The sequence below is a fragment of the Echiichthys vipera genome (assembly GCF_963691815.1).
Source record: "Echiichthys vipera genome assembly, chromosome: 7".
In the NCBI taxonomy this organism is placed as follows: Eukaryota; Metazoa; Chordata; class Actinopteri; order Perciformes; family Trachinidae; genus Echiichthys; species Echiichthys vipera.
Window position 1 is genome coordinate 10,924,009 of NC_139832.1, and position 21,831 is coordinate 10,945,839.

Below are 21,831 nucleotides of genomic sequence, written 5' to 3' on the forward strand. Positions count from 1 at the left end.
CTCAATTTCCTCTTAACACTTCCTTCTTTATCTCCACAGAGTGAGGCCAGTGACCAAATTACCCCAACAGATTGTAAACTGTGCCGCTTGGATTGCAGTGTGAGCTTAATCTGAGCCTACAGCTTCAATTGAAAGACAGAAAAGAGATGAGACAGCTTAACGTTGGCTTCCTGTCAGTCTAAAACAGCTACTGCTGTATGATTTTTTAAATATGTGAACGTAAAATATGCTAAATTCATCTAAAATCTATATCAGACTCTACATATCTTAACAATAATATCTGCTGCAGACCACTATCAGCGCTTCAAAATGAAAGAAAACCTGTTCATTCAAAGAAAAATGGTTATTCTTAGTATTCAAAGTATCTTAAGTGACGCTTACAGGGAAATTGGGTTGCAGACAAGATTCAAACAAAAACACAAAATCCCGACTGACAACCACAACAACAGGACACAGTTTACTAAAGGCTAAAATAGTGGTTCAAACAAATAGAAGCACATTTATGCCACTAGAAAACCTACTTAAGAGTTAATAAGTCATAATTATAAGGAAAAAATACTTAGTCACAACAAAAAACTAAGTAATCCAGTCCAGGCATCAATGGGCTTCAATATTACCATGAAATGTTGTTACACAGAATCATGTTTTTTTAGACTTTGCTCTGTTGTTTGCTTTATTTAAAAAAAAATAATAATAATAGATGCATACATAATTTAACATTTAATTCTGCAAAACTGGTAGATATACAATCAGTAATGATTGGTCACAATAAGACATCTCTTTGTTTTACAAGGGGTTCAAATCCAAAAAGATTTGGGACCAATGTGCTCAGATATAATGATCCTACTGAGAGGAACTGTTTTTTTTTTCAGTTACAACCAGAACTGCCAGGTCATCCCAACCTTTGAATACTGAACTCTTGTTTTTCCTTTCATGTGTCAACAGTGATGAAACGGAAAAGAGCGTATGTCTGTCACCACAGAAATGAGTGAGTCGTCTTCCATTCACTCAGCGAAGCTTGTGTCACTGGCCCGATCGCTGTCCGAGCTTGGGATTGATGCCGCCAATGGAGGCCCGATTACCCCACCTGACAACGACGGATCCCCTCCTCCGGTATGCTCTTCTTTAAAGACCTACTTAGGCCACCATTTAATATTTATTATAATATGTGTTCATTTTGCAAAAATAATATTGAGACTACAGACCAAGTATTCTTCTCATGTAATAAAGTAAATCTTTTCTTGCTTGATTATCGATGGTAAAGTCAAAAAAGTGTAACATTTGGTATAATTATGAAAAGCAAAAACGATGAAATTCTTTAAACATAAAAACAGAATCTCAAAATCTCCCCCAAAATGTATTATTTTACTGAATTAATTTAGATAGCATTTAAAATCTCTTACACTACACAAAGCACAACATTTACAGTATGTTAAACCATAAAACACTTTCCCACCAATCTAAATAATGGAATTGAAAGTGTATTTCCCCTGTTGCTGCTTTGTTATATGTATTTATTAACATTATTTTATTTCTAATTAATATTTAAGTTTTTTTTTAATATATTTTTTTTAATTTAACCTCTTCCTCTGAAATGCAGTTGTAATGTCATATGACATTTTAGTGTGATACTATGTTTGGATACTATATTTGCAAACATTTGTGCTATGTTGCCATGTGTGATACTGTTGTATCTACTGCAGATTTAGATGAATTAATTAAATAATAGAAATAAAAAAAAGAATGCAAACATTCATACTGTGAAGCCTTAACATCCTGTAGCATCCCCTCCCTGAGCTGAAACACATGATAGTACTCCCTTAATTCCCTATTTGTAACCCTCATCACCGACCTCATTAATTACCTGTGTGTGCTTTTGTGTGTTCGTGTAGGAGTCTGGCATCGAGCTAGGCCCCGGGCTTTTTTTTGCCGATGGCAAGAGAAAAGTGGACTACGTCCTTTGCTACAAATGCAAAAAAAGGCAGTCTTCCAGGGCACGCCTTTCCATAACATCTAATGGGAGTGTACAACTTCCAATGGTGGGGCGTGTGGAAATGGAAGCAGAGTCGGGGGAGGCAGGCGCACCTGCAGGAGATGGGGAGGAGTCAAAGCTGTCTGAGGAGGAAAAGGCTGTCATGAGGGAGGAGTTTGAAGCAGGTCTACTGGAAGCTGGACTACAGCTGGAGCGTGATAAAGAGGTGTGTATCTGCTTTTAGAGCGCTTTCTCCATGATTATTTTTTCCTCTGCTGTACACTCCTATAGACATTTATGGGTCAGTGCTGTCCTTCAGTGATGTGACTATAAATCCTGTGATTGGACAGTTGCCAAACAGGTTGAGGATAAGACTCAGCCTCCCTGGAGGACGTGCCTGCACTCTAATTAAAGAGAAAACTTATTGAATCTCAGTGGTATATTGTAGGACAATTAAGTAATAATAACCACAATAATAGCATGCACAGTATATGCAAGTGTGTTTATTGTTTCATATTCTCTATGGGTGTATGTGTGCACATGCTGTTTATGTGTGTGTGTGTGTGTGTGTGTGTGTGTGTGTGTGTGCTTCTGTGTGTATGTTGTTATGAGACACTTGTGTGTTATATCAGCTGTTGTTTTGTTTCAAGAATAAGAAGGCTGTCCATAAGTGTGAGGCCAAATGCCAGATTATAGGGCCTTATTATAGCGTGATCCACAACTCGGATGTGTGTGTGTGTGTGTGTGTGTGTGTGTGTGTGTGTGTGTGTGTGTGTACACAGTGAATACACACTGGATGCGGATTGGTGGATTTAATTTAGATTGAATGGGTAGAGGGGGGCACTAAGCAGTGACTGTGTACTGTATCAGTATGTGTATCTGTTACTTTATTATATAATAATGATTTAAAAACCTAACAGTGAAGTATTTATTCTAATATTTAGCATTTAGCATTATGTTCAGTTGTGTTGTTTTTGTGGGCTACACCATGGTGTGTGTGTGTGGGGGGGGTTACTCATGAATGTGTCTTCACAGTGGTAAACCTTTGCATATTTTAATGGAAATTAATATCCTGTCAAGGATTTTTTTTTTAATTCATATTTTCCTGAACTTTAACATTTTGATTCCTGATCAGAACCAGAGTAGCTTGACAGAAGTGCAGAGTCTGGTGATAACACACACACCATTAGAGGTGGAGCAGGTGTTGTTTAAGCCTGTGCAGTTGTATCTGCCTTGCACTTAGGTCATTACAGTAATTGCACTGGCAGGTCTTAATTCAGTGGGACAGTAGCTAGGTGATAGCTTTTCACTTTTCACATTATCAAAATTGATGACTGGCTACATTATGGTGGCTTTCAGGTACCTGCTCCAACATTATCTGCGCTCATTTTCTATACTTTGGAGGATTGAGAGGTTCTGGGCTTGAAATAATGGGATTCCCTACAAAACAGCCTCATTATAACACAAAGTCGCATACTTACAGGTTTAGGGAAGGTTCATCTAGCTGCCTCAGGGCAAGTAGCAGGAGCAATTACATGTAAGGAAAAAGAGAGTGAAGAAGACATATGTACAGATAATCTATCCATATGGGCTTGTAATCCAACTCTAATTTGACATGTACACAGTGGTTGATGTATGTATGTATAAATTTCACATTAACCTTTGTGTTAATGTGTGTGTTTATGTGCAGAGGCCTAATGGCTTAACGTTTATTCGGCTGCACATCCCGTGGCTAATACTCAGTCGAGAAGCGGAACTTCAGAAGATCAAAGTTGCTGTGAAAAAGGTCAGCAGCCTTTTATACACCCCAATCTTTAATATTCTAGTTTTAGGTAACATGTTTTCAAATTAACTTGACTGCACACCACACAATCCCTTTTTAAAACTAAGGAGAATGTGACAGAATAGTTAGGTGGATATCTGTAGTGATAGGCCAGATATGTGTAGTGTGGTGAATTTAAAACAAAAAATGTAGTAGTGTAGAAGAGTAGATTTGACCAAACTGTTGTTCGATGCATGTTTTTATCGAGCAGAAGTGTGAATTGCGGAAACGGATGGGCATTGCTGGAATGTGGGATTCCATTATGGCCAAAGTCAGCACACCGTTTCAGCCAGACGTCCCCGACTTTGACAACCAAAGAGACTCACAGACACGCGTCCACTTCAAAACCCTCAAACACCCTTTTATCAGAGACAAGCTCCACCTGTGAGTACCTGGATTGTCACGTTCACACGCACACATGCAGTAGATGGTATCAAAAAAAACAAACCCACTATAGGAGTCGCCCTTGGCTAGGGACATGCATGCTTTTCAGTTAAGTCATGGTCGGTGAGTCAGATAACAACCTAATAACTAAATCAGCAGCAGGCTGTGTGCTTTCATCATCCATCATAACACGGTGGAGCTTCAACGTGAATTTAATTTTTATTGAAATGCTACTGGGACACAACAAGTGACAATATACTGTAAGCTTAACAGTAAATTCAATCATGTGACAATAATGTTTGATTTAACAAACACTCAAGCAAACAAAACCTAAAAAACACTTTTCTTTGGCAAGTGTGAATGTGTGAACAGTGATCCAACGTCTCATGAATCCATTCCTTTGGTGAACAAGTCTGTTATTAATACTTAACGCTCACATTATGTCTGTCACTGCTTCCTGTCATTTCCTGCAGGTATGACATCAAATCCACAGAAACCGTATTTGACAACACAACGCGCAGCAGAATAGTGAGTCCAGAAACAAATGTCTTCCCAATTTTATCTCATGAGGAATATCTTGTATTTGTATTTGAATTTGACTCACACAACATTTGGACTAAGCTTTGTTTGTGTCTAGGTTGCTGAGATTATTTCACGCACTACCTGCAGACAAACTTGCCAAACCAGTGGTGAGATCTAACTTTCGCTGTGTTTTTATTTTCCTTTTTTCATACCATTCATATGCACGCTGTCAGTCAGAGTTCATGCTGTCAGTTTCTATATGTGTCCGTGACACTGTGTTGCACTTCCTCTTTGTGTCATAAGGCATCAACTCATTATTGGCTCGGGGTGTCTACGACTCTGCCTTCCCTCTGCATGATGTGAGTATAACAAATAATAGCACGTCACTGGACAATGTGAAAGAACATAGGCTCAAAAACTATTCATACATAGTATATCTGTGCGTTTTATTATTAAGCATTTAGTGTGTGCTACATCTAATGTTCATAAAGGACTTTATTGTAGGACAGGTATAGGACAGGTATATTATGTATACAGTATACTTTCAGTATGGACGTTTATGAAGATAAATCGGGGGAGGAGAGGGTAATCTGAACAATGTTACAAGAAAAATACTCTAAAAAAACCTTAAACTGTAAAATATTGCATCATATAAAGACTTGGTGATTTTTTTTTCTTTAGGGGTCGTTCACAAGGAGAGGACGCAAAGATCAACGAAATGACAGACAGGTGAGTTGAATGGCCTCTAATGGATATTTGACAGTGTTTTCAAAACACTTCATACTAAAAGTACCCCTCGTTGACCTGCCATTCCTACCTCTCCATCCCCTCGTAGCAGAGGGGTTGTTTAGTTAACTATCCCTTGTCTGTCTGACACATCGATCCTTTATCTGACTGATGTTTGTGCCAGTTAGAACTTATAGTATAATATACCCGACAAAGACTCTGAAATATCAGTAGTGCTTTGTTGCATTACAGTAAGTAATGATGATAATTCTATGGCGCTGTCTGTGGTGCTGAAGTAGCAGCAGTATTTGCCACTTTTTCTCTTAAGTTCCATTCTTCTGGCAGTTTCGTCTTGGATTTATAATTTTATGTGAATATAAATATTATTCTTTGGATCTTATCTCTAAGTTTCTCCTGAAACAAGCCTAAGACCTGTCAGACCTTCTCTGGCAGCCCAAGTCACAAATACATGTTTGATTTTCCACAATCAGACAGCATTTTAAACATTACATAGAATCCACACATATTTATTCTGACAATATATTGAATTATTTACTCTCATCAACTTGTGTTTTACTCCTGTGTCATGTGCTTGGATGTCCTTCAGCTCCTCCATGAAGAATGGGCCAACTACGGAGTCATGTATAAATACCAGCCTGTGGACCTGATCAGGTACTGATTAGTTAGTGCAAGCACAGATTAAGGTCTAGCTATAGCTATAGATTGAGACTGCAATGTTAATTACAGCTCTAATACCAAAGTTTTGAACTGAACAAATATGCTGATGATTTAGCTGTTTATGTTGTTTAAATATGCAACTGTCATCCTGATGATGGTGCCAGTAAAAACATATGGGGTTATTACATTTTACAAGCTTCATAAAAGTGCTCTGTTGACACTTTGGTCTGAGGGTGCTTAAAGTTAAGTGGTAAATAGATAGAATCTACATATAAGCTAACTATTTTGGCAAGACCTTATCATGGATCCAAAAAGTTAGTTTAGGGAAAATTTTAAAGATACTGTTTACTACTTTGGCCCAGAATTTGACTTTAAAAATGCTAATCTACAAACCTACAAATAAGATACATTGGCTTTATTTTAACAGGAAGTATTTTGGAGAGCAGATTGGGTTGTATTTTGCCTGGCTGGGTGTTTATACTCAGCTCCTCATCCCTCCGTCTGTACTGGGCATCATTGTCATCCTGTACGGCATATTCACTGTGGATGCCAATGTGCCAAGGTAGGCAGAAAAAATACTCTTCAAACTTATGTGTGTATCAAAAGCACGCTACATTGTCACCATACATGTGTTTGTATTGTTTTTGTTGTGTTTTTCAGCCTGGAGACATGTAATGACAACCTGAACATCACCATGTGCCCACTGTGTGATAGAGTGTGTGACTACTGGCATCTGAGTACGGTGTGCTCACTGGCCCGAGCGTCATACCTGTTCGACAATGGAGCCACCGTCCTCTTTGCCATTTTCATGTCTCTGTGGGGTAACTGTACATTTGAATACAATTTCCTAATCATCTGGTTATTACATGTAGACCATCTCCTAGACAGTGAGAGTATCCATAATTACTGGTTATATTTGATGTATTTCTATGTATATATAGATATTAACATCAAGCTTTCAAATGCTCAGGTTGGTTTTTTTTTAAAGCAAATTATTTTGGGAATATATTTATATTCCCTCTGTGTATCTTCTTGTAGCTGCCTGTTTCCTTGAGCACTGGAAAAGACGACAGATGTGTCTGAAACATACGTGGGACTTGACAAGCTTAGAGGATGAGGAGGTACAAAAATAAGTTCAATAATACTGTACTGTGCAATAAACACAAACACGCATTGTTTTAGAACTGTTTTTTTTCTTTAAACTTCCATAACTCTGTTTGTCAATGTGCCAAGTCAGTGAGGGTGAGAGGGTTAACCTCATTGCTTGGGTCAATCATGACGACAGTTGTTCTTTGCCTTGCAGATTATCATTTGTGTCCGAATAGTCCCCTCCCTCCTAACACACGCATACATGTATACACATGGCCACCAATGCATTAACGCCACTCTTTACCTTGTGAAGGGCTGTAATGGGATTGGTCTGTTCTTAACGCAGTGCACTTGCAGATGACACAGCAGGGACACAACATAAACACTCCCAGCCTAATACAACGCACGCTCTGTCTCTCTCTCTCTCTCTCTCTCTCGCTCTCTCGCACTCCCTCTCTCTCTCTCTCTCTCTCTCTTTCTCTCTCTCTCTCTCAATTCAATTCATTTCAATTTAATTAAATTCAAGGGGGCATTATTAGCATGGAAAACAAGAGTAGATCTGCCCACCCAATTACATAAAAAATGATAAAATATAAATGATATATAATAATAATCCCCCCTCTCTCTGTGTTACTGTGTGTGTGTGTGTGTGTGTGTGTGTGTGTGTGTGTGTGTGTGTGTGTGTGCATGTGTGTGTGTGTGTGTGCGTATCTCTCTATGTCTGCTGCCTGAAGGAGCGAGTCCAGGTGGGCAAGTTTCTGTACCCATTAAATAATCCCACAATTTTGTTTAAGAAGCTGTATTATTTTTGTCTTTCATTTTGCAAAAGAGCTTAGCTATTTACAGTATATGAATATTTATGAGCAGTTGAAAATCTGTTAACACAATTAAATTAGACAAACAAATCTGGAATTTAACACACATTTAACACTTTAATTATCTTTATACTGTTAATTGGTTTGTAGGCCGTGCTTTCTCGGTGAATAGTGTCTTTTAATGAGGAAAACGTAAACTTTGTATGTGTTTGGGCAGAAAATCCGCTCATAATCAGTTAGCGCTCATTGGAAATATAAAACTTTTTGAGTGAGTCATTAAAAAAAAGCTACAGACCTTAAGTAAATGAGGACCTTAAACTGCCGATGTCATGCAACAGCCATCCAAGGTGGCAGATAATATAGCTGCGTTGTGAGAATTTGTAGCTCTAGTTTAATTTGCAATGATACATTGTAGCCGCCATGCTTGATTTTAAAGTTGTGGATTTATCTCAGCGGTCTCTTACTTTGTGGGGCTGCCTGTTTTACCGTGTGCATGTGTGTGTGCTGCAGGAGGAGCTGAGGCCGGAATATGAAGAAGTTCTACAGGAGAAAAAAGATAGGATGAAAGCACAGTCTAAGAAGAAGGTATTGTATCTGAGTGTGTGTTTCACATACAATTTTATGTTAAATTGACATTTTTATCAGACAAATGTTTCTCACTTTGTGTTGTGTGTGTGCAGCTGACTCAAGCTGGGGAAGGTGCAAATGGAGAAACAGACCAGATGCTGGCCTCACAGGTATCACTGCACTGCTCTGTGTGATAGGACATTATGTGGACAGAGTTGCTAGGGGGAAAGGGCAGGGCTGTGTTACTGAGGTGATTTACACTTGCTTCATAGAGAATGCTAACACGGATCTCGCTCATTCCATTACACACAGTGAAGGTAAACAACTGTATCTATACAAGCAAATATCACAACCTGTCTTGAGTTTTTCATCTACAGTAAATGTATTACAGACTAACTCTGTATGTGTTTTTGTCAGTGCACAAAAAGGAAAACCCCTTCACCTGCAGTGGGTGGTTGAGTCCAAAGCTGCTTACCTGCCCGAGATTAGCCCAGATTACTGAAGGAGAGAGAAAAGGGAGGAGGGAGAGGAGGAGGGGGAGGAGATTTCTGTCCTTTCAGATTGAAAACATGCACCTGCCAGACAGAATACCAATACTGTTTGTGTTGTTTTTTTGTGCTTTTCTTAACAGCGAGAACCGGAGTCCCTGGACATTGAAGATCACCTGTCAGGTTACCTCATCAATGTGTCCACCTTGCTCCTTCTGGTACTGAATTCTAATACTTATAACTTCCCCATCACACAGTTTTCTACAATCACTGTCTGTTTTTATGAGGATATCAGATGTTTAACAGAAAAGTTTGTGAATTTGTCTACATACATTGTCTTTTTATCTAAATAATTTCCTCACTGTTTCCCACATTATATCCATATTATTATTATTATTATTATCTCATTCATAGTGTCAACAGTAGTGGCCCTACAACATGTTTTATTGTGTGAAACAATTCACTTTATTCACAACATTAAAGACCATATTAAACAAATATAAAATCGAAACTAACAGAAAGATAAAACAGTGATAGCAATAAAAGAGAGAAGAAATCAATAGATAAGAATAAAAAATATATAAAAACAGATATTTACAAGCCCCAAATATTAAAACAGATCACACTATTATAATGAAGAATTGACGGTCACCAGAGTCTTGTCATCTAACTTTTTAATGTTGTGGGTGTGTGTGTTGTATGTTTAGATCTTCGTAACCTTCTCGGCGGTGTTTGGGGTGGCAGTTTACCGCATCTGCATGTTAAGTGTGTGGTCCATGAACCCTGATCCTGAAGCCAAGGCCAGCGTGAGGATGACCGTCACCACCACAGGCATCATCCTGAACATGCTGGTCGTTCTGGTGTTGGAAGAGGTCTATGGAGCAATCGCTGTGTGGCTGACTGAACTGGGTATTATATTCAATGCCGTTACAAAGTAAAGGGTTATGTTAGCTTAGCGCTGCAGTGTTTTGGCTGATCAAATAAACATATAGGGGGGGAAAAAGGCAAAAAGATTTCAGTATGAAAGGCCATGTAACTGATTTAGGAAGCACAAGTTTGGATGAAGTCACACACCGAGATTGAAACATACCAATACGAGCAAGTGTGCCTAACATGATGTGTTTACATGTTGTGTCTCCTTTACAACAGAACTCCCTAAGACAAAGGAAGAGTTTGAAGAGAAGCTGATCTTTAAGTCTTTCTTTCTTAAGTCCATGAACGCCTTTGCACCTATTTTCTATGTGGCCTTCTTCAAGGGCAGGTGCGTGTCTCTTCTAAAATGTCTCTCTTCTCACCATTCCTTAGTCCTTATCATGTGACTTGGTGCTCTCTTCTTACAGGTTTGGTGGGCGGCCTGGGGACTATGTTTACGTCTTTGGAGACTATCGCATGGAGGAGGTATGTTCAGTTACAAACATTAGTAATGATAATAATAATAAACTTTTTTATATAGCACATTTCATACAAGAAATGCTTTACACTGGACATAAAAACAGGGATAGAATGCCATAAAAAATCTAAATAGAATACATAAAATGCATAACAAGTGAGCCACTGAAATGTAAAGTTAATAATCAAAAAATCAGTACTCATATTTGCAGTATTTACATATGCATCAATAAACACTGGGGCAGCATCAAAAGGTCTTCATTCTCTTCTTCTCTGTTCTTTTCTTTTCTACATCAGAGGTGGAAATTTGAATTTTCAAAAACTCAAGAGTATATTTTGCCTCAAGTGCACTCAGCACCTATGTCTCTGAAGCTATAAATGAAGTGATTATTGTGTATATATGTACATACGGGAAAAGGTGCATCTGTGTCTTGTTTTTCTTTCCCACAGTGCGCTCCACCAGGCTGCCTCATTGAGTTGTGCATCCAGCTCAGCATGATCATGCTCGGAAAGCAGCTCATCCAAAACAATGTGTTTGAGGTTCTCATACCGTAAGTATATAAAGATAAACTGCAAACATTCTTGCAAAACTGCTTCATTTACCAAATATCCAGTCATTGCTCTGACATTATCCTCTTTTTATATTTTTCTACAGAAAGCTGAAAAAGATGTACAGAACTATGCAGGAAGAAAAAGGGAAAAAAAGAGCAGCAGAAGATGAGGAGAATGACACAGAAGGGAAGAGACCAAAGCAACAATTTGACAAAGATTTCGCCCTTGAACCTTATGAAGGCGTGACGCCAGAGTACATGGAAATGAGTGAGTCCTGCTTTTATTTACTGAGTAAATCACTATTTGCAATCTCACAATAGAATTATTTAAGTGTGTGTGTGTGTGTGTGTGTGTGTGTGTGTGTGTGTGTGTGTGTGTGTGTGTGTGTGTGTGTGTGTGTGTGTGTGTGTGTGTGTGTGTGTGTGTATTAATATTTGCAGTAATCCAGTATGGGTTCGTGTCTCTGTTCGTGGCCTCCTTCCCGCTGGCGCCAGCGTTCGCTCTGCTCAACAACGTTATTGAGATTCGCCTCGATGCTGCAAAATTTGTCACTGAGATCCGACGGCCTGATGCTGTGAGATGTAAAGACATAGGTACAGAAGACACAAGAGGGCACACCCACTCTGTCAGTCTCTGTATGAATGTGAAACAAGCTATCCTGCATCTTTTAATCACTTTCTTTTCCTTTATTCCACTCTGCCCCTCCATTTTTCTCTCTTTGTCTCCATGTCTGTCTCTCTGTCACTTTTTTCACAAATATACACACCATACACACACATACACACACACACTTCCCCTTTCCCTCTTTGTCTCTTTCCATGCACATGCTATCTCCAGGGATTTGGTACAACATTCTCTGTGGAATCAGCAAGTTCTCTGTCATTACCAATGTAAGTCTGTTGGTATGTGTGTGTGTGTGTGTGTGTGCGTGTGTGTGTGTGCGTGTGTGTGTGTGCATGCGTGTGTGCGTGCCTGAGTGCGTGTCTGAGTGCGTGCCTGCGCGTGTGTGTGTGTGTGTGTGTGTGTACTGTGCACATAACCTTCGATCTCTGGCAGAGATTGCTCTAATTAATGAGGTAACTTTTACAAAAAATAACTTTTTTTGCTCAATCATATTTTCTCAAACAGTCAGTATGTCCTGACATTATTACATAAGATAAAAACCACATTCCTCTGCCTCCTACTAATGGCATTTGCTTGATTTCACTACACCCAAAGAAAAACAACCACTGGGCAGTCTCTAGCGCGGTGTCAGTGACTACTCATGAACTCTGATCAAACCAATTGTATTACTATATTGTCTATTTCTTGCCTCAAATGTTTTCAGAAACATATTTTAGTGTACTGTTTAGCTGACCGGTGGCCAGTGCTTGTTTTTTATGTAAAATATTGATGATGAAGGAAGTTGTAGCCTGTTCGGTTATACAGAATATAGATGGTAACCAGTTGATTAGCCAACAGTAACTCAATATTGTCATTTCCATCTCTTGTTTGTCTTCTCAGGCGTTTGTCATCTCCTTCACGTCAGAGTTTGTTCCACGCATGGTTTTCCAGTACATGTACAGTGTAAATGGCACCATGAATGGCTACACAGAGCACTCACTGTCCTACTTTAATGTCAGCAACTATGCACCGGGCAGTGCGCCCAACACCACCCTCATCACCGGAGTCTCAATGTGCAGGTCAGAGTGACTCTCTTCTAACCTTGACCTATCTGGATTTTCCTTTAAGCCCAGAAGCTTAACTATTACTCTACCTAAATCCCAAACTTGTCTAGAGTTTTCAGAAACTGTAAGGCGTGGCGTTAGTAGTAGAGATTTTACTGAGGCAAATCTCTCTAAGAATTACCAGATTTTTCTCTGTTATCCATGTGCATTCAGGTTGGTCTAAGGTCCTAATTGCAAAAACACTGACTGTGTTTCTCAGGTATAAGGACTACAGAGACCCACCTTGGGACCCAGATGCCTACACCTTCTCTAAACAATACTGGTCTGTCCTGGCTGCAAAATTGGCCTTTGTAATATTCTTCCAGGTATGAAAATATTTCTGAAGTCTAAAGTGTTAATAAGGTAAATATCACCCCCAATTCCAAGCCAGCAGAGCAGTGCATCCCTATGAATTGGCGGATCGTAACGACCATTGACACTTCAGCTAATTAAATCTAGAAATATTTTTCCTATAATAAAAAAGATGGATTATCATGTAACTAGAGCAGCATTGACTCCAACCATACTCCAACATTTCCTTGTTTTTGCCCCTACAGAACCTCGCCATGTTCCTCAGTATGTTGGTGGCCTGGATGATTCCAGACGTACCCCGATCTCTGCGGGAACAGCTGAAGAAGGAGAACATGATGCTGATGGAGTTTCTGCTCAATCAAGACCAAGAAGCACGTGCCAAATTTGACTCCCCAAGACGCTCCGTCCCTTGCTTCCCCGCCATCATTGACATTGTGGTGGAGGCACCCCAGGAAGAACTAGAGGAGCAGCAGGTGGAGGAGGAGGAAAAAAGGGTTGAGTTCAATCTGGATGAACCCAGAAGGAGCAGTGACAGTGATCCAGAGGTTGGAAAGTCATTCGAAACAGTTGAAGAAAATGCGCAGGAAGAGCGAGGAGGTGAAGATGAAGAGGAGCTTGGAGAGGTAGAAGGGGGAGAAGCAGAAAAAGATGGAGGTGTTAATGAAGAGGGTGGAATCGAGGATTATAAACAAGTTGGAGGAGAAGAAAAAGAGGAAGTAGAACAAATAAAAGAAGAAGAAAAGGAAGTTGAAGAGAAGGCAGATGAGAAGGAGGATTTTACTGTCGATCTGGACGCCTTCATGAGCGAGCTGGGCCTGTTAGGTGAGAGGAGAAAACTTAATGTCACTGCTATCTACTTTATCATATCTTTTCATGTCTCATCTTTCCTTTTAAGTCATGTTGCCTTGTTTGTGTCTTGTGATTAATTTCTTTTACTTCCTGTCACATAGGTGAAGAACCATCATCGAGCACAGCTAGAGATACAGAGCTTCCCCGCTCAGAGTCCAAACAGGAATACCAGAAAGACCAGGAGCCTCCGTCACATCCATCATCTAAAAGAGGCTCATCCCAGAGTCTGATGGGCTCCAGGGCAGAAATGACAACATCAGACATTGACACTAGGCCCTTCTCCCTAATTGCTCCTCCTCCCAGAGAGCAAGGCGCAAGGGCAAAGGCCCGCTGCTCCACCCTGCCTTCTCGCCACAAAGGGGCTGAAGCTTGTTACAGCTTGCCACAGCCCAGCCACTCCACCAGCCTCACATGGTTCCAGCAGGGGGCCACACTTACTCCCCTGGTTCCACGTGGCTCTTCATTATTAGCCTCATCCAACCCATTCTCTCCCCCCCACACACCTGTGTCACCATCATCTCCACATCCCACACAGTCCCCATCATCCCAAAAGACCAAAGCCCCCAGTGAACTATTTGCTCTGAAAGGCCCTCCGCCTCAACAGCCACGCTCCAGGGGCAAAGCCCGGTGCTCCACACTGCCTCCACGACAAAGAGCCCCTGGTCCTGAGGAGCACTCTACCAAGACTAGCCATTCCACCAGCTTTACAAAGCTGGAGGATCGCATCCCTCCTTCGCCCAGTGAACTGAAGCGCAACACGCTAGTATGAGGAGAGATGGAAGGCAAGGGAAAGGGACAGAGGGCAACAGAGGGAGGGGGAGGACTATCCAGATTAGCCTCGCCTGTCTCTGCCTGGCGCCTCACCCCCCTGTCTGTCCTTCCCATCTGCATACATAATACCTGAGGTCTAAAGAGAGACCATCCAGATCAACTGAGCGTCCTTTTTACCTTCTTAATCTTCATAAAGATGCTTTTACCACTCAGTGGTCTAGGGCTGACCTTGACTAGGGGAGTGCTGGACAATTCAGAGAAAGACTGCTCTGAAACTCTCCCTGCCATGCCCAAAATCATTACCACTGGAACTGTTTCTATTCCTGATTATTTTTGTTGTTGTTGTTGTTGTTGGTTTGTTTTTACAGCTCAATAGCCACTGTTCCTCTGATATTTTCAGTCTCACACATGCAGCAGTGCTGCCTTGTAGACCAGAAGAAGATGGAAATATATACAGCACATATACAGCATAGCTAGTGTCAACACTTGTGCTTGTAGATCTACTGTTTATTTTTTAGAGATTTTGATATATAAAAAATGTAAAATTATAATTAAAGAAGGACATATTTTTGATATTTGTTTTTCCTTTTGAATTGTCAAGTTGCATTTAAGTCTTGTTACCTTTACCAGCAAAGGTGAAAACAGGAACTATTATATTCCTTGCTGTTCATGTGAGGAAATTAGTCGTATCCAGCATTTATAAGAGAAGACAAATAAAATCACTTCTTTTCAGAGATTATTAGACTAAAAAAATCACATGTCACTAGTCCATTCCTAATTGGGGGATGAACACTGATTGTGTAGTCTCTGTTGCCCCCCTCTGGTGTGTGGTGAAACACTGAGAAATTCAGTGTCATGAATTTTAACATGGATGCTCAGTGATTCATTCTTTACCTTTATATCCCTTTAAAACCTGACATTTTCAAAGGCCTGCAAAAGACACCTTCCAAGTAAAATTAATTGCCAGAAATGTTTCCCATTTAAACCGAGCAGGAAAACAGTTAATTGTAACCAAAGTTTTGTAAACAATTACACCCCCATTTCAGTTTAGACTTTATTCTAATCTATTTGTTAATTAAATGTGTTATTACAGAGGCAGCCCTCTTCCACATTTCCGACAAAGTTACCTTGGCTTTGCTTAACTAAGCCGTGGTCAGCTCCAACATGGCTAGTATAGTATTCTGGCCTTTTTTTAGTGTACAGTTTGTGTGGTGGCAGCCGGCGATGTACTGTAAGTTTTTTGGCTGCCTTTGTTATTAACCTAGGCAGCTATTGATGCAGAGTGATGTTTCACTCTTTCTTTGTGTGTGAAAGTTACTTTTTCTCCTCTATCTGTAACCTGCACTGGCTCCTCCTTCCCTAAACCACCACTGAATGGGGCCTTTGTGGGAGCTTCCCAGCATTCCAAGGGAATCCTTGCAGGTGAGGGTAGGCATACTATCCCACACTTAAACGACTGCTAAAGCTTAACATTTTCAACTGAAAATACAAAAATGCTCCAAGGCCAAGTTAGGGGTATCCAGAGCTGAGCTAACTTCACCTTTAAGGACTTGCTGTAACTTCAAGGGTGTGATCACAAGAGCAGAGAGAGTGGGAGGGAAGGATCACATTGTTTCTATCCAGGTGAGCGACCACACACATGCTCAAAAAAATCAACATGCTCAGTGGAGCCTGTCGCTTCAAACACACAGCATTAGGGAAAGCGTTAGCTCATGAGCAAATATTTGCCTTTTCTTTTTTAACTTTTTATGCTGTCTTTGAAGAATGGTTCCATAATATCTGAAAGAGTGAACGTATAGGATCTATAAAGGGTTGTTATCTGACGTGGATTAGTGCAGTACAGGAACTGTTTGAGTAACAGACTGGCTTCACACAGACAGGTCCCTGTACGTCTCATAGTAGGCATACTGAAGGTGAGTGTGTGTGTGTGTGTGTGTGTATGTGTGTGTGTGTGTGTGTTTGTGTGTGTGTGTGTGTGTGTGTCTGCGTTCTTGGGCATGTGCATGTTGTGTAAAGATGGACTGGATATGCAATCTCTTTGTAGGCATAAGGAATTTGCTTTTTAAAGTCAGTTTAGGTTTCACGAAATACTTCATTCTGGAAAATTGACTTTTTTACACACTCTGTGTCCACCTTCTGTCTTAGCTTCCTTCTCTTCTATTGGCTCTTATCAAGACAAAACTGCCTGCAGGTATGTACGTTTGTTTTCTCATGCTGATTTATTAACTTACATCGAGGTTCAGTGACAAATTAATATGAGTAATACTGTATTCCGGTGAGTAAATAGGTGTATCACAAAGAATATTTAGAATTATTTATGTCTTTCTAAACATTATAAAGGTTTTCTAAATGTTTAAATAACACACTTTATCTACACTCTGTTATGGGCAGAGTCCACATGAGAAAGGACTTTACTTATCTTTGATCTTTCCATCTTTGAATTGCTCCTCACCCTTCTTTATCTTCCTTGCCCTTTGATATCTATTGTAGTTCTCCTTCTCAAAATGACTCACTTCCTTCATGACTGCCTGTCCACAGAACAGTTGTACTGTCAGAGACCAGTAGACAGTGGTGACAAATCACTGTGGCCACAACTGAAAATTGGCACCAAAGTGGTGCGTGTTTTGGTTGTGAATCCACGTGGACCAGAGCCCTGTACATACCAGTCTGTGTCTATTTTTATTTTTAAATGCTTTAGCTGCTACATAATTATTATGAAAGTGCACAGCTTTGGCCAGCTGACATTGTTTTATGCTATAATTAATCTAGTCATAATTGTATTTTGAGTGTTAAAGGTCCCATATTATGCTTATCTTCAGGTTCATACTTGTATTTTTGGGATTCTACTCGAACATGTTTCCATGCTTAAATGTTCAGAAAACACATATTTCTATCTAATTCTGTCTGTCCAAATATACCTGTATTTCCTCTCTGTATGAAACGCTTTGTTTTTGCGCCTGTCTCTTCAACTCCCTGCTCCGGAAAAGGCCTAGTCTGCTCTGATTGGTCAGCATTTACAGGTTTTCGGCATCTGCCCCTATCTCTGCACCGCCATGAAGGACTTTAATGGCACTGTAGCATCACTTATACAGACATATATAATATAGTTGCGACATCACAACGATACAGAAGTCCTGAAAGCTTGTTTAAAGTCTTGAGTGAATTGAGTGTTTTGATACTTTCACAGTATTTAAATTGCACCTCAACTTGCTTTATAATGAAAACAAATCTCACAAATCTCACTTTTTTCAACATGAGACCTTTAAAAATAAAGTTATTTTAAAACCTGAATATGAAACAAAATGTTTTGCATGTTTTTTTTCCATAGGTGGGTGTCGTCTCTGTTTTCAAGCAGTATGTTGCAGACAGTCAGTGAATGGCTATGGTGGGAGCGTCTGTGGCTGCCAGCCAACGTCTCCTGGTCTGATCTGGAGGACAGTGAAGGACGTGTCTACGCTAAAGCCTCTCAACTTTACGCTACTCTACCCTGTGCTCTCTGCCTGCTGCTCGTCAGATACGTGTTTGAGAGGTGAGAATATGCTATTGTCTGGTTTCAGAGCACTGGGATTATGTTGCACAAGCTGAATGGAGCAATGTGCAAAACTCCAAAAGCCACTCCTGTTTAGAAAGTAGAAAGCTGTGCTGTGCTAGATAACATGTTACATGATATCTGACACAGATTTACTGTAATGTTGCTTGTGTGCTGTTGCAGGTACCTGGCCACACCACTGGCTAATGTTTGGGGAATCAGGGACCGTGTGCGTCTCACAGCCGAACCAAGTCCCATCCTAGAAAACTACTTCTGCAGTCAAACACGGGCTCCATCTCAGGTATGATGAGTAAGAGTATTTCACTGAAAAACAAAGGTGGTTTGTTATTCATGTACAGTAATATCAATCAACAGTCACACATATTATTTTAGGTTCAGCTTTTGTGTGGTGTAAAGCAACATTGTAACAATTGTATTGTTTCCCTTGTGTCTCAGGATGATGTGAGGTCTCTGTGTAAGAAGACCAGCTGGTCAGAAAGGAGAGTTCAAGTCTGGTTCAAGAGGAGGAGGAACCAGGAGCGTCCAGGGCTTCGCAAGAGGTTCTGCGAGGCCAGGTGTGTGGGATTCTGCATGGATGTGAGGAGGAGGAGACGAATAAGAATGGAAGTGTCAATATTTTACATTTTTGTGTTTTCTGTCAACAGTTGGAGATGTTTGTTTTATTTTTTTGCATTTGCCTGCGGAGTCCTAGCTCTCTATGATGTAAGTAGGTTTGGCTTGTTTGCATGTTGTTTTGGCATTATTGCTATTACAGGATTTGTCTGCAAAAATTGTTTGTGTCTCTGCTGTGGGACGTTTCTTTTTCCTAAGTTTGACTTTCTGTCTCCCTATTTGGGTATACCACTGGAATTGGGATTTCACTGTAATGCGCAGTAGACTATGTGACCCTAGCTTTCTCTCTGCTGATCTCAAGTTTCTCTGTGCTTCAGGGTTTTTCTCACACTCTGGAAGTTGACATTGCGGACAAACATGCATGAACTCATTGGCCAACATTTTGGGCTTTTTCACTTTTTCAAGGCTATTCTCCAACCTCCTCTCACACTCCTCTCCCTCTCTGTTTTTGTTGGCTGTAGAAACCTTGGCTTTATAATCTGAAGGAAGTTTGGGCAGGCTTCCCTAAACAGGTACGTTGTTTTGCCATTGCTATATACTGTACAATATTACGGTATGCAGTATGATAAACACTCTATGTGTCCTTGCAGTCCATGCTGCAATCTCAGTACTGGTATTACCTCTTGGAAATGGGCTTCTACTTGTCTCTCCTCCTCAGCCTCACATTTGATGTGAAACGGAAAGTGAGTGTGTTGATATGTGCAGATATATAAAATCAAAGTTTCTCAAATACTAATTTTAAAACAAAACCTGTATTGTCCCTTTTTGTTATAAAGATGGAGTAAATTGGAAATATGCGCACACCTGTCTGTCATGTGTATGTGTGTAGGACTTCATAGAGCAGGTGATTCATCACATAGCCACACTGACTCTTCTAAGTTTCTCCTGGATTTCCAACTACATCCGTATTGGGACCCTTGTGATGGCAGTTCATGACTCCGCTGACATACTGCTAGAGGTCAGTGTTGGTTTTTACATCAGTGCATATGCACCTTAATCTTTGTGATATCTTTTGTCATACTGTGGGCTAGTGCAGTATTAGCAGATAACTGTGATTTTGCATTGTCACAATTCTGCAGCAACAGACTGACTTAAAGGAGCATCATCAAGAAGCAAAGCCGCTTTTTTTACATCGTCAAAGAAAGCATAATAATTAGCTTCTAAAAGTATCAATGTGGCTTAATAGCAATGTCAATCATTTGATGCAGAGCCAAAACTGCTCCTAGGGTGTCTGACTGAAATCGCTGTAGGCATGACTTAAGCAGGTCTGATAAGCCACCTGTAATGGCCTTCCATGCTGCATGAATATTGAGTTGACTTTGAACAGCAGTACATGTGAGGGTGGTTACCTTTGCCCTGTCATACATTTCAAAATAAATCCCAGCAATTTAAATCACAATTGAGGTTACTTAAGAGGTTGATAGTGTCTATGAGACCTGATGGCCAGTTCTTATTTTAAACAGCAAATATCAAGACAATATCACAATGAATATTGCATTTTTCTTGAGAACATATCAGAGATGCAATATTATAGGAGATGATTTAGTGTAGAGTTGAATAAACACTCTACATTACAGGTATTCATAATATTATATCAACCTCCTGTATTATCATAGGATATTGTTTTAATCATTACAAAATTCACACTAAATATCACAAGCAAACATGCCTGAAGGGACTTTTTGATGGACTAATTCTTCCCTGTTTTTATGTCACAGGGTGCAAAGATATTCAACTATGCCAAGTGGCACCAGACTGCTAATGCCATGTTTGTGGTGTTTACAGCTCTTTTTATCCTGACAAGACTTGTCGTTTTTCCTTTCTGGTAAGTGTGTGAAATGTAGGGACGCAGCACAATGCATGATAATGATCTTGTTGTAATGTGTTATACATATTATGTGTGCATATCCTCTACAGGCTGATCCACTGTACATGGGTGTACCCAGTTGAGCAGTTTGCTCCCTTTTTTGGCTACTACTTCTTCAATGTGATGTTACTTATTCTTCAGATACTCCACCTTTACTGGGCTGTTCTTATATCACGGATGGTCTATAAGTTCATCTTCGCAAAGGTGTGTTGAAAGGTCTTTCTAAATGTTTATAAATTTATGTGAAAGAAAAAAATGTATAAAGGCTTTTCAAATTCTACAAGTTTTCAGTTTTTGGGTAACCTTAATTATCTACCTCTTCTCTATGGCTCATCTTTATCCTGCAGCTGGAAGGTGATGACCGGAGCGATGAAGAGGAGGATGACAGTGACTCACTGAAGGAAAGAAACCACAAATTGAGTCACATAAATGGCTCTGGAGCCAGAGGCCGGGCCAATGGCCACTGACACGAAGCCTACAGACAGACAGAAACAGAGAAAAAGGAAAATGGACAGCAGACACATGGAGACATTCAGTCTAGGTGTTGGTTGCAGCTGTTAGAATAATTGCATTTAGAAAAAAAGAGCAAACACACTTGAGCAGAGCATATTACTTCTAAAGCAACTGTAAATTATTAATTTAGGCTATACATAGCTACACTGATTTAAAGCTGCATGGTTTCATGGACCTTGAAAAACTCATCTTATTTCACTCATTAAAAATAGAGGAAACCTTTATTAAGGGCTTTTTCCACACATTTTTCTATGTTGTTGAGAATAATTACTGCAATGATTAACATGTTAAGCCCATGGATGGGGCAGATAAACGCAAAGCCAAAGCACTACAGGGAATGTTTTTCAGACTGTGAGTTATTGTTTGTGTGTTTATGCTTTTAAACCTGTGTATTTGTCAGTTTTTTTCATGAGCTTGTCCTGTTTACTTTGGTGGACTAAACATGACTTAAGCCTTGAATAAACAAATAAATAAATTAATTAATTAATGCATAAATAAATGTAAAAATAAATAAAATAATAAATATATTAATGCATAAATAAATAAATGTGTAATAGATACATTAAATAATACATTAATAAATGCTTTACATTGTTTTTTTGTATAACCTACATTTATTAATTTCTGTATTTCTGTATCCATATGTT

General features: G+C 39.8%; 2 protein-coding genes across 2 annotated transcripts; both read left to right on the forward strand.

The window, feature by feature from the left end:
* Window positions 1–966: 966 nt before the first annotated feature.
* Window positions 967–14,640, forward strand: ano2a (anoctamin 2a; the record flags this gene model as incomplete). Its single annotated transcript, XM_083917025.1, has 26 exons — window positions 967–1,113; window positions 1,893–2,198; window positions 3,663–3,758; window positions 4,006–4,178; window positions 4,652–4,706; window positions 4,816–4,867; window positions 5,004–5,059; window positions 5,382–5,429; window positions 6,034–6,098; window positions 6,532–6,666; window positions 6,765–6,925; window positions 7,143–7,225; window positions 8,519–8,593; window positions 8,689–8,745; window positions 9,207–9,281; window positions 9,771–9,972; window positions 10,213–10,324; window positions 10,404–10,461; window positions 10,903–11,003; window positions 11,108–11,271; window positions 11,445–11,597; window positions 11,842–11,894; window positions 12,508–12,686; window positions 12,931–13,036; window positions 13,268–13,844; window positions 13,973–14,640. The coding sequence occupies 26 exons, from the start codon at window positions 967–969 to the stop codon at window positions 14,638–14,640; spliced, it is 3,957 nt and encodes a 1,318-aa protein (XP_083773151.1).
* Window positions 14,641–17,998: 3,358 nt separating this feature from the next.
* Window positions 17,999–21,138, forward strand: cers3b (ceramide synthase 3b; the record flags this gene model as incomplete). Its single annotated transcript, XM_083917037.1, has 10 exons — window positions 17,999–18,171; window positions 18,355–18,472; window positions 18,628–18,746; window positions 18,837–18,894; window positions 19,266–19,316; window positions 19,395–19,487; window positions 19,634–19,762; window positions 20,523–20,629; window positions 20,722–20,875; window positions 21,019–21,138. 10 exons carry the CDS (start codon window positions 17,999–18,001, stop codon window positions 21,136–21,138), a joined length of 1,122 nt encoding a protein of 373 aa, XP_083773163.1.
* Window positions 21,139–21,831: the final 693 nt, after the last annotated feature.